The sequence below is a fragment of the Urtica dioica genome, chromosome 4 (assembly GCF_054948205.1).
Source record: "Urtica dioica subsp. dioica isolate 48M chromosome 4, U.dioica_male_clone48M_v1_H2, whole genome shotgun sequence".
NCBI classification, from domain to species: domain Eukaryota; kingdom Viridiplantae; phylum Streptophyta; class Magnoliopsida; order Rosales; family Urticaceae; genus Urtica; species Urtica dioica.
In genome coordinates, this window is record NC_142759.1 from 45,878,211 (window position 1) to 45,891,611 (window position 13,401).

Sequence of the window (13,401 nt, forward strand, 5' to 3'; positions counted from 1 at the left end):
AAGTACTAAGTTATGAAGATGTCATGAGTAACTTTGTGAAGTTCTCATAGATATGGAATTCATGTACAAGATTGCTGAAATGCAATGTATATCACCTCATGCTTTGTTCCTTGGAGTGTGAATAAATGAACTGGCCAGTGTCCAAATTGAGTCCTGACTCTTTTGGATGAAACAATGTGACTTGTTAGCTCATCGTCAATACATTGTTTCTAACTTATTCACAAGCGACAAATGAGTTGAGGAAATAACAGCTAGAAGGGTAAACTGGTAATTTCGTAAATCCCGACTAGCTGATGATATTCATGAAGGGTAAACATAGATAATATTCAGTGGATCCGCTCATCATAATTTGGTTGAATTAATGAGTAGAAAATAAATTCATTTGAACCGAGAGATTTTCACACTCTTTAGTGGAGTCAGTTGACATTAAGCTAAACTTGGAAAAGGTTTGTGAACTTTTAAGTCCAAGTGTTTAGCTCAAGCTTTGTTCATTGGATCCATTAGGTCACTGTCACAAATCATATCGAGTAAGAATAGTTAAACTAGAAGCTAAGTCAAAACAAGAACGAGACAAGTTTTGTGAAAATTGTCAAAAGGGTATTTTTGTCTTTTTAGACATAGGATGAAATGAATGTCAATAAATTTTTTTGACATTATCATATGATGACAAATGAAATTTAAATCACACGGCCAACTTAAAGAATTTGGGCCTTGAGGATTAATTTCATTTCATAGAATTTTACTTGGAAATTCTTAATGGGCTCTTCTTGTGTTGTCATGAAAAAATAAAGAAAAATATAGAAAGGCATTCTAGAAGCCTTTTTGGCCGTCAAACCCAAGAGAATGGGAGACTAATTTTGTGCAGCCCTTAGTGTGAAAGAGAGTTTATTTTGTGTATTAATGTATGAAGATACTTGCCAAAAGAAAAAGAGGAAACAAATTTGCTTCTAGAAGCAAGGGAATTTCGGCCAACTAAGAGAGAGTAAACGAGGAAACAAATCCAAGGCTTTGTTGGACAAGCTTGGACGTGCAAAGCAAGGGAAAAAAAGAGGAAATACGATTCGTTCATGAATATTTGATATTCTATAGAAAAGAGGAAATTACCTTTTGAAGGTAATCCTCCTCTTATAAATACCCCACCTCATTTCTCTCATTTCATTCATTCCACATAAGTTAGAGATTGAGAGACTCTCTCTCTAGACCTTGTGGCCGAACTCCTCTCTCTCTCTCTAGTTATTTTTTGTTTTTGTTTTGGCTCCTAGGTCCTCATTTGACCTAGTGGTTTTAGCTCTTCGACTCTAAGACTTGTTCTTGAGTCGTCGTGTTTAAAAGTGTCCACTCACTAATTCATTTTCTCTCAAGTGATTTAGTGATAGAAACTTTCGTGGTTGCTCGAGTTGCTGAGGAAAGAAAGAGAGACGTGCTGCGAGGGAGACGAACGTTGCAACTTTCCAAAAGCTTCTCAACGTTCAAGCTTCTAAAAAGGTTAGTAATCTTTAATGCTCATATTAGTTTTTATTTACATGTGCTTGCTCTTTGTCCAGGTTAGTAAAAACGTTTTACTTGTTAAAAGAAAATTTTTAAAATTCCGCCGCTTACCGAAGCGTTAAACTTTTTCTTAAACCCTAGATCAATTCCAATAATATATTTTTCCACTAACTCTTTCCTTTTTGCCTATATCAAAGACGGTGCCTCTTCCTCTGGCGGTCTCTCTCTTTGGGGACGAGAAGCCCTCATGTTGGGGCTTCGGTGGCTGGTCAAACATGGATCCCTCATAATAGCTTTATCCGATCATTGGCTCCCTCGCCACCCCAGTTTCTCCCCCATCACCAACCCTCAAGAAGGACATGATAAACTCTTGGTTGCCGATCTGATCGACGGTGTGTTACGCACCGGGATCGAGCCGCAGGTCCATGACATCTTATGGCCCCTTGATAGTATATTGTCGATCCCCCTGAGCCACAATAGCAACCCAGAGTCACTTCTCTGGCACTATGACGCATCGGGAGTGTAAACGGTGAAGTCAGATTATCGACTTCTCTGCGAGTATGCTTTTACTTCACCATTCCCATCATCTCCACATACTTTTTGGAAGAACATGTCGCACCTAATACCCTTCCGCACCCAATATGTTAATTTGTAGTAGTGAATTTTCCTACTCTACTGAAGCTGAAGATCTTCCTTTAAGACTCGTTCGCAATAGCCCTGACCTTCGAGGACCTCGCTCGCCGTCAAGTCCCTTGCTCTAAGTCCTGCCCCATGAGTGGCTCCTACAAAAACTCTGCGCACATTTTCTTTCTTTGGTCATAGGTTCGTAAAATGTGGAGATCCTCCTCGCTCGGTGACCGTGTCTAGGCTACCCCGATCCCTTATTTGGCAATCTCATCATCGATATATGGTAGTGGCTCTCTCGCGAAGAACGTGAACATTTCGGGTCGATTTGCTTCCTGATTTGGAAAGCTCGAAACAATCTCGCTAATGGAAACGACGTTCAGCCGAATCCTCTTATTCTAGAGACCATCGAGACCTGGCTCTACGAGTTTCACAGCTCCCGGAACCACGGTCGCCACCGGACTGTCACTTCTCGAACCAAACCAAGATGGGCCCCCCGAATGCCGGTAAATTCAAGATGAATGTAGATGCGTCTATCATGGGGAATGGGTTTGGAACAAGATTTGGAGGCGTAGTGAGAAGCTGTGACGAGAATTTCATTGGTGCTTTCTGCATCCATTGCCCGACGTCTCACGATCCTCTGGTAGCTGAATCCCTAGCCGTCCATGAATGTGTACTATTTGCAAAAACTCACGGTCTCCAGGGGGGCGTGGTGGAGCGTCTCTCCCTCATCAAATCGATCACTTCTCGCACCCCACCTCTTCATATTGAACCCATCATCTTCAATATCTGTCTCTTGCTTATGGAAGCTAGTGCTTGCTCGAGTTGCTTCACTCCCAGAAAAGGAAATGTTGATGCTCACACTTTTGCTAGATCTTCTTTTAATTACATTAACATTGTTTGTTAGCTTTTTGAGAATCCATTTTGTATTGCTCTTACTTTGGTAGTCAATTTGACTTATTCTAATGAATGAAATGGCTCTTTCAATTTTCAAAAAAGGTACTGTCATTTTTTAGACTGAAATAAAAGTAGGTAATTCTCTTCTTATATTCTACCCGACAATGGATATGGTTGGCTTATTTTTTGAGCGATATGTATAAATGTTTACAAATTAATGTCCAATTTTTAATTTAAAATGATATACAAATGTGAGGCAAGAGAAAACAACGAAAGTTACCATTGTTCACATAAAAGAAAATAGCGGCATAAATACCTGAATTTTGCAAGTTGTTGCACTTATATACCTATTATCTAAAAGTCGCGGGATAAATAATTAATGTCAATTTTTTGTATCTTCGTCACTACCAAATTGTTAACTTTGGATGTTAATGCCACGTGTCAACATCTTGTAATTTTGATAATTAAAAATAAATAATTAATTTGATTTATTAAAAAGTTAAACTCTCTCTCTCTCTCTCATCATTTCTTTTCAATTTTGCAATTGTAAAGATGTTACTAATCGGAAGAAGGCACTGATGGTAAAAGAAAAAATTGGAAGTCGAAAATTAAAAAGTGTTTTCAATTCAGGAATTTGAGCTGGAATTTTTATGCTCATAATTAAATTGGAGATCTTAATAGGGAATAGACTAGTCTTCATCGGTGATTTGGTGAACCAAAACGGGTGAGAATCGATGTTAACTTGGTAAAAGATCCAAGGTCTCTAAATATATTCTAGATCCTAAAAAAAAAGAGAAGAAGAAGAGGGAGACCAGAGTCACCTCTTTGTTTGTCCAGACTGTCATCTAAGATATGTTGATCATCTTTTTCCTCGATGTGCTTGATCTCCACCTCTGCGTAGTTCATGAGCAGGAAACCCCGCCTGCCTCCATGCTAGACTCAAGAACTCGCTCCACGATAGCTTATGAAATCTCTGTGTTTTTCATATTTTGTTTGAGATGATATCTATTTGGCTTAATGGGTTTGAATATATGTCATTTGGTGTGAAATTGAACAAAGAAGAAGCTCTAAAAATTAGGCATCAAATGTATTCATTTGGATTTTGTGAATTTCTCTATCTGTTTTGAAGACATTATAGATCTATATATGTTTCAATTTGGAACGCATACAAAGCAAAACATGAGTATAGAGAGGGTTATTTAGTATTGCTTTTCGGTTGAGTAAAAATTAATCTGTTTGTGTGTACGTAGAGAGAGAATGGTTTGTTTGAATTTTTTTAACTATCAAAATTACAAGATGTTGAAAAATGTTTCTTTCAGTTAAAATAATAATATAAATAAATTATTTATTTTTTTAACTATCAAAATTATAAGATGTTGACACGTGACATCGACATTCATAACTAACAGTTTGATAATGACGGAGATACAAAAAATCGACAATAAATATTTATCCCGCGATTTTTAATAAATAGGTATACAAGTATTTATGCCGCTATTTTATCTGACCTTAGTGAATGGCATTTTTACTATTACTATTTTCTTCTATCGTTCTTTACCCAATTTCATGGTCTAATTTGAAATGCTTTCTACAACTGGAACGTCGTCGTTTCTTCGAGCGCCTCCATTTTCGACAATTCCACTGCTCCGTCTCAACACCTGTAACTATCACCGTCGACGACACTCTTCTTCGCGCTCTCTCTCCTCAAATCTCCAGCACTTTGCTGCGGATTCCCGCCATTTTTACTCCCGCCGATTCTCATTCCTCGCACCGTCTTCCATGGCCGGAGACGATTCCGTACCCGGAGATCATCGCACTGGAGATTGGTACTCTGTCCCGGACCTCCGCCTCCGAGACCACCGCTTCATGGTCCCCCTGGATTATCGCTCCAATACCTCCGTTTCTCGGAAGATTTCGATCTTCGCCCGCGAATTGGTTTCAGGTGATATGAGTCGAAAGAGTGAAAAAAAAACTACGGTGTGTTTGTTTTTGAAGTCAATATGCGATTTCGTTGACTGATGATTGTGGTCCTACTATAATTTAATTGTGCTGTTATCTTTTTCTCGATAGTACTTGCTTGACTTTTAGATATCGATTATTAGAAACAGGATGTCATTCGGAGAGTAACTAGTCGAATCCATTGAATGCGTATAAGTTATGTAATTTGATAGCTAGTGATTTTTTTTTAATTAACATGCTTTAGGCTGTCTAGATTATCGAAAACAAAAATTGATTTTGTTTTGTTTTGTTGTGTTTAAGATATTAGTTCTTATTTGCAGTTGGAAAAGAAGAGCAACCTTTACCATACCTATTATACCTGCAAGGTGGGCCCGGTTTTGAGTGCATGAGACCAACAGAGGCCGGTGGATGGATACAAAGAGCATGTGAAGAGTTTCGTGTTGTGTTGATGGATCAGGTTCTTATGTTCTTCAATGTTTTTTTTTCTGTTTTTGTTTTCTGGGAATTCGTTTTGATTGTGTATTGACTGAGTGAACTGTTTGACTTGCAGCGTGGAACGGGTTTGTCAACTCCTTTGACATCTTCCTCAATGATGCAACTTAAGTCTGCCGAGGATTTGGCTGACTACATAAAGCATTTCCGAGCTGACAATATAGTGAACGATGCCGAGTTTATTCGAGCACGCCTCGTTCCTGATGCTGGGCCTTGGACAATTTTGGGTCAGGTATTGTTTCTGTTTTTCGATTACCATGAAGAAAGTTTCTTCCCTACCCAGTAGACACTTCATTTTTACATTTATTTTTCGGTCCTTTTTAAATTACACGAGTGATTCCACAAGATGTTGCTTGTGGTGCACTAGAACCGTTCCGGATCGCTAGTCGAATGTCAACTTGTTTCTTTCTATTGTATAGACCAACGGGGGGTGGGGTTTTTTGCGTTAACCTATCGGAGACGAAGAAACTTTCTTTCCCTGGATACCCAAAAGACCTTTCCCTTCCATATGATTTCATTTGAACCAGTCTGGTTAACGTGTTGAATGACAAGTTGTTATTTAAGAATGAAAAATGACAGCTTGTTTCTCTCTCTTGTATAGAGCGATGTGGGATTTTGAGCGGTAAACGATCTGAGAAGAAGAAACTTTGTTTCCCTAGGATATCCAAAATACCTTTTCTTTCCTTCTTATTGTTTTGTTTTTAATCCTTTTGAAAGTATACGAGTGATTCCACAGGATGCTGCATGTGGTGCACTTGAACTGGTCCGGATCACTGATTGAATGCCAATTTTTTTTTTTTTTTTTTTTTTTTTTTTTTTTTTTTTTTTTTCTTGTATAGAGCTTTGGTGGTTTTTGTGCGGTGACCTATTTGAGTTTTGCAAAAGAAGGACTAAAACAAGTCCTCTTGACCGGAGGAATCCCTCCAATTGGAAACGGATGCACTGCAGATTCTGTGTATAGGGTGTGCTTTGAACAGGTTAAACTCCAGAATGAAAAGTACTACAAGAGGTATCCTCAGGATATCGAGGTTGTTCAAGAACTCATCAAGTATTTGTCACAATCTGAAAGTGGAGGAGTATGTATCTGTATCATATCGTATTTACATGGTCCTGGTATTTTCCCAATGCTTTAAAGTCTTAACCTTCTCAGTTTCTTAATTGTATAGGTAAATCTTCCATCTGGGGGCTTATTAACCCCGAGAAGCCTGCAAATTCTCGGTCTCTCCTGTTTGGGAATGAGTGCTGGTTTTGAGCGCTTGCACTACATGTAGGTGTATGGATTTTGGTATCGCAATTTACTCTTCTTTGAATCAGTTTTATCTGACTTTCTTATTACTGGTCTATAGGCTTGAAACAGTCTGGGATCCTGTATTGGTTCCTGGAATGCCGAAGCAAATAAGTTTCAACTTCTTGGATGCTGTAAGAACATCGTGCCTCTGCGACAGACCTTGAAATGGAAGTGTATAGCATCTATTTGTGCCACAAGCCTTAATTTGTTTCTTGTATTTTCAGTTTGAGAAGAGCATTGACTTCCACACAAATCCACTATACGCTCTTCTGCATGAATCCATATATTGTGAGGTAGATATATCTAACAGACCAGTAAGAATGATTTCGGATCGGTTTTCAGTCATATATTTACTAGAAAAAACTTGCTTCGCTAATTACTTTTATTTTTTTATTTTACTGATCACACCCTTGGTTTTGAAGGGCGCTTCATCCGGATGGTCTGCTCATAAGATAAGAGCTGAATTTGAGAACCAATTCAATGCAATTTTGGCCGCAAAAGAAGGCCGGCCTGTATATTTCACTGGAGAGGTTAGTGCAATCTTGCAATCAATAAAGAAAAAAAAAAAGGATCACGTAAGGAAAGAGCCATCTCATTAAGGACATTAATTTAGACTCGAATGTATTTTTATCTAGGCATATACAAAACTAGGACAATGGACGAAATAAGCAGATTGTTTATCTTCATATATTCGCTCACATTTTTTTTTTGTCAGATGATCTTCCCATGGATGTTCGATGAGATTCATACTCTGAAAAAATTCAAAGAAGTTGCTCATATATTGGCTCACAAGAAAGGTTGGCCTCCGCTATACGACGTCGAAGCACTAAAAAACAACGAGGTCTGTTTCACAAAAAACAAATTCCATTTTCCTTAGAAGGAAGTGCATTTCTCTTGTGGATCATTTGATAACGTTTTGAGAAATCGAATACTTTATTAACAGGTTCCGGTGGCGGCGGCTGTATATTATGAAGACATGTACGTGAACATAAAGCTGGCCACGGAAACAGCCTCTAAAATAGCGGGAATTCGATTGTGGATAACGAACGAGTACGTGCATTCTGGGATCCGAGATTCAGGAACCCGGGTTTTCGACTATTTGATGGGAATGCTCAATGGAAAGAAGCCATTGTTCTGATTCGCATCAGATTCTGCATATTGAAACTGCCATTCTTTGGATCTTTTTTTTTTTTTTTTTTTTTTTTTTGAGGAATTGGATCATTATTTCATAATTTATAAGAATATAGCATGTTGCAGATAATTTACAAATATTGTTTATTAAATAGAGATTGAGTATATCTAAGTTGTGAGACAAACGCTATGCTGGATAAAGTAACGTGCGAGACAAATTTACTGGTCTTAAAAGACGTATCTTGAAATAAAATTTATGCACTTGATACGTTCACTGTTTTGCTCAAAGAAAATAGGCAAAGAAATAATCCATACATACAAAAATGACAATAAAAAATTTAATGCCACATCAACACGAGGTCCCTCTCTAATTTTCAAACAAGTAGGTGTTCTAGGTGGCTTTGTTGGAAACCCCCGACCGGTGGGTATAAACTTAATATCGATAGTTCTATCATAGATGGCAGCGGATCTATTGGAGGAGTACTCCGTGACTATACTGTTATAAAAAGCTTTGCACGGCAGGTTGTTGACTCTACTAGCCTTGAAGCAGAGCTCGAGAGCCTCACTTTTAGCATCTTGAAGACGAGTGATGTTTGACATAAGATAAAGGCCATTGAAACGGATTCCAAAACGATCTCCCGACTTGATGAAAGGTAAGGTCACTCCTCTTTGGACTATTGCTACGAGATGGAACCTCATAGCATATCCACATCTACCGTGAGGAAAATATGGTTGCCGAAGCTCTCAGCAAATTCGGACACATGCTTGGGTTTTGCAAATTCTTAGATTCTTATGATTTACCTGATAATATCAGTTTGTTAATTGTTAAAGATGGCACGGAGTATATATATCACAAAAATTTTGTAATCCCTTTACAATCTCTTTCTTTTCTTTTCTTTGTTACCATTTTCTTATTATTCTCTATCTATTTTAATCACGGTTTTCCTCATTCATAAATGATGATTTATTAATAAAGTTTGCGTGCTATTGCCCACGTTTTTTTTTTATTATAAAATAAGCGAGGTCCCGACTCCACATCAATTCGAATATTTCCGTACAGTTATTAGTAAATCAACATAATAATACCAAAAACATAAAATTAAATTGTACATGGAAGACACAAAAATAACATACACCAATCATGAAAATAAGGCATAGCAAAAATAGCATACGTAACAAGATACCATCAAGAACAGCAAACTGATTAATTAGTACGATTCATAACACCAACAAAAGTTAAGAACTAGGGACAAGTTTTGAGAGCTAACTTTCAAAACAACATAATAAAACTATAAATTTAATTATCAAGCGATGGTCAGTTTCATAAAAATTCAGACCGATAACCGATCAAAATTTATGACGGGGCATCAAGTTTCGGTTTAAAATCACTAATCAACTATACAACTTCAAAAATACTAGTAAAAAATATCAACACGATAGACAAATAAAAAAGAAAACACCAGTCGACATAGGACATAATCTAAAGTTCGTGTCATAAAATAATTATAGGTAAACAATGCAAGTACAAATAGAAACCATCGAAAAATCATTGAATATGTAAAATGACAAGGTATTGCATATAATTTACAAAAATACAAAACATTGGTTATATAATTTGTTGGGTCCTCTGTGGCATGGATAAGTTTGGTAAAACAAATTGTAACGATCGTTCAAGTTAAAGCTGCAAGAAGTTGTTCAACTTCAACCACGATCAAGACCCGGGCTACTTGAGTCACTTTCCTCCCGCGCAAATATGAATGGAATATCTTTCAATTGCGATTTTTATGGACAGATAAGTATCAGATATTTTAACTATATTTCGACTTATTAGATTTTATGAGAGATTATGAATTGTATTGTATAAAACCCACCTATGGTCTGTTTTAATTATTCACTTTTCAGTTTGGTCAAAATCACGTCGACCTTAACCTAAAACCAGTCCCTCTGCTAGGAGATCTTCATCGACAACTAGTTCAAGGAACTTGCTGTTGTTGTGCTTTATTTGTACAGAGTTATGTGAGCGTGATTTGCGTTGATACGCTTAAAAGATCTTCGAGAGAGGATCATGCGATCTTCATGAGGAAGAGTCGCGTGAGAGAGAGAGAGAGAGAGATTCTCTGATCTAAGGGGAGGTTAGATTGCCATCCATTGGAGAAGTTAAAGAAGCCAGGCGTTTGAATAGGAGTCTGTAAACCTAAGTCTTGTACATTTGCTTATTGAGATAGTAGATCGCTTTTCACCAACGAACAAAGTTACGAATTCCGTGAGTCTGTTATTTCTTTCTGTTTGTGATTGCTTGTTTGATTGTTGATATATTTAATCTTGCTAAAAAATAAATAGTTCAACAAGTAACACGAGCTAATAGAGTCTACTTTGAGGCTTCTGAAGACCCGAGTCAACTAAAAAAGAATGTGAAGATGCTCAACTCAGACTCTAGCAGTTTTGACACAATCCTTGCATCTCATAGAAGAAGTGAAAGCATTAGAGGGCTTGGTTTTTGTGGCGAATAATCAGAGTGAAATAAAGTTTGTGAAAGCTGGAGGGCACATGACAGATAAAGTGTACAAGAAGATGTTCAAGTAACTATAGTGTCACGACCCACAGGACACCCATCGCCCTCGGATCGCGACCTTTACCTATACTCATCTACTATCAACTCATTCATTATTTATAAACCACATTTTATGAAAAGAGTAGCATTGAAGTCATGAGTAGTTTGTAGAAAAATAAGGTAAAATTTTTCTTTTCTTTTTAAAATGCTTACAAACTACTTATGACCGCTACTCGTAAACACGGCCTAGGCCTTCAGCACGTGTTTAAATTTTACAAAACTTTAAGAAAATACTTACTTAATATCAAATGGACTAGAAACAGGGTTCAAACTGGTTTTAAAGAAAATAAAACCTTACATGTCTTTTCTACATGTATCCGTCCTTGCCGCTGGTCGTCATGAGATCTACGTTGACTAGCACTTCCACTTCGCCTGAGCTTTCTTCATCTACAGGGAGGGGGTATTGTGGGGTGAGTCACACCGACTCAGTAAGCATGATATCTAACCTAGTGCTACATTAGATGGACGAATGCAGATGACAACAGCAGGTAACAGACTCAGCAGAATAACGATCATTCAGCATCAAAGAAATTATCTAACTGGATAACTATTGGGGAATCAAGTGGGTATCAGACACGAACAATCGTTCTGATACCACTTGTTGGTGGATCGAGCTCGCATGAGACACGAACGATCGCTCCGATGCGACTCGTTTGAGATGATTCCACCATATAACCATATTAATGCGGAAAAATAATTAATTACGCTGATCATAAGCTAATTAAATTATGGTTATAATTAACAAGATCTAGTTATGTTTAATTAATTTAATTCACGAGAGCATATTTATCAAGCAACCGATTAGAGCGAAAAACGAATACTTACAGTTTTTGGCTCACGAACTGAAAGCTTTCACAATCCGTCTTCGTCTTGAACGTACAAGCTTCCACACGATCAAATAAGGAATTCCTCCTTCAAGGACTCGATGTGATGACACCTTAGTCTTCCGAGACGTAATCTCCGAGACGAATAAGAAAGATGAGTGGGCACAGTCTTTATCTCACTAGATCACAAAACTAGGTGTTTCGAGATCTCTCTCTTATTTTACTAAGAATGGAAACGAATTTCCGAGTGGAAGAGAAAGAGAATTTCGCACGGCCAAGGGAGAGCCACGAAATTATTAGGTCAAAATCCTTTATTTTTGCCTTCTCATGAACCCCTATTTATAGTAGTAAAAAGGATATATTCATGGAATCTTCCAGAATATTTTATTTTCTTTTATTGTGTTCACACTGGTGGATTAAATCTAGGCCATTGGATCTCAACAAGTGAATCCTACTTTTTCTCTCATCCATCAGATCAATATCTATGGGATAATATTCTCTATTTAAATAGAGAATATTTTATTTAGTGAGAAAATAAAGGAGAATATATTATTCTCCTAAATATTCTCCTAAATACTTTCTTTTAAATAAGGAGAAAATATAGGACAATATCTTATATTTTTCTCTCTCATTTATTTAAACAACTAAAGAGAAAATATTGGTAAATACCAATATTACAAAATTCAAATTTTAGGCACACGGCCAAGGGGGTTTTGCGCAAACCCTAGTGCCAAAATTCCCAAATCCGATTTTCATATTTTGTGCAAGGCCCAATTGCTTAAAACTCAATTAATTATTTATTTACTTGGTCCAACAATAAACAAATAATTAATAATTGTTTATTTACTTGATCAAACAATAAATAAACAATTCTACCATAAATATTTATTTAATTCTGCGAATACCCGTTTTCCATAATTAATGCTGTCAATCACAATTACAGCAAGTGAGATTAATAATGATAAACATTATTATACGAAAGTTCTTATCCGCCTTTATCAGAGCCGAATCGGGGACTATGGACCTAGTAATAGGAGCTTAACAAATCCGATGAAAAAGACGAAATAGTCCTTTCTCTTTTGTCCATCGATTCGTCTAATCTTGGTCAAATACTCCACCTTGTAAGCCAAGACTGAACTCTCCTTTATACTAGAATTATATTTACTCATCGTGACGAGTGTCCACTGATATAGTCAGTTCGTGATCAAGATCCTTCAGGTTCAACCCGTATCGAGAGAAGTCAATTTATCCGTTATACTTCTCTTGATACATATCAACCCTAAGCATTGTTGCTTCCCCAGCGAAAGATTCTTTCGAACGTTACTTACTTCGAAAGTGCTAGCAATCTACCGGTTCTGGAATCAACCCTTAGGTGAGTGAACATTAACCTTCTTTCAGGAAGGCTGGATTCCGTATCTGTAAATCATTTCCCACTCGAATTATGCTCTGAGAAAACTCCCAAGACATAAGCCGTGATTAGCATGAATAGCCTTTTAGCGAATGAGTCAAAGAGCTCATTAACATAACCCAGTGTCCATGATCACTTCAGGATTTAGATCAAGTCTCACTGTGACCATCATAGTGGCCTCGGTTAGTGTGTCGTAACGGTCCTTAAACGACACATCTACACCAAGACCTGTCCAGGTCGTACACTTACCACAAGTGTAGAATGCTTCCACATAGTGATCAGCCTTCACCTATGTGTTCCACATATATGACTTTAGATATAGCTTTCCAAGCGTATATCAGTCATCGACCATGTTTTAGCACATCGCCCAAACTCAGGTGCCCAGCACATGACTCAGTTTAATACGGAGGCTATGGAAGATAGTTGTTATTGATTCTAATTGTTTAGAACTCAACCCACTAATCATATAATGCTAATAAAGTAATCTTATTATCGAATTTAGCAATCATTTATTCATTATCTTCAAGTGGGCAATATTCCCAACAATCTCCCACTTTGACCAGAGAAGATAAGTTTCATTCAGCCAATTTAATTCTTTGCCATCATTCTAGACGGTTTAGACCTTGGCCCAGGATTGAGATTCCCATCATATGGATTCCCACTTTTATCTATACTCTAT

General features: G+C 37.3%; 1 protein-coding gene across 1 annotated transcript; it reads left to right on the forward strand.

Moving 5' to 3' along the window:
• The first annotated feature begins 4,564 nt into the window (after positions 1-4,564).
• On the forward strand, positions 4,565-8,133 carry LOC149401665 (uncharacterized). Its single transcript, XM_089613476.1, has 10 exons — positions 4,565-4,951; positions 5,289-5,425; positions 5,519-5,692; positions 6,300-6,536; positions 6,627-6,727; positions 6,807-6,879; positions 6,973-7,041; positions 7,171-7,278; positions 7,464-7,589; positions 7,692-8,133. Exons 1-10 carry the CDS (start codon positions 4,591-4,593, stop codon positions 7,884-7,886), a joined length of 1,581 nt encoding a protein of 526 aa, XP_089469602.1. The 5' UTR covers positions 4,565-4,590; the 3' UTR covers positions 7,887-8,133.
• Positions 8,134-13,401: the final 5,268 nt, after the last annotated feature.

What these genes read in the sequence shown, in the direction of transcription:
- LOC149401665 (XM_089613476.1), top strand. Translation starts at nt 4,591, where the DNA reads ATGCTTTCTACAACTGGAACGTCGTCGTTTCTTCGAGCGCCTCCATTT. An exon ending in GTGTTGTGTTGATGGATCAG is followed by an intron (nt 5,426 to 5,518) that starts GTTCTTATGTTC and finishes TTTGACTTGCAG; the next exon opens with CGTGGAACGGGTTTGTCAAC. An exon ending in CTGTATATTTCACTGGAGAG is followed by an intron (nt 7,279 to 7,463) that starts GTTAGTGCAATC and finishes TTTTTTTGTCAG; the next exon opens with ATGATCTTCCCATGGATGTT.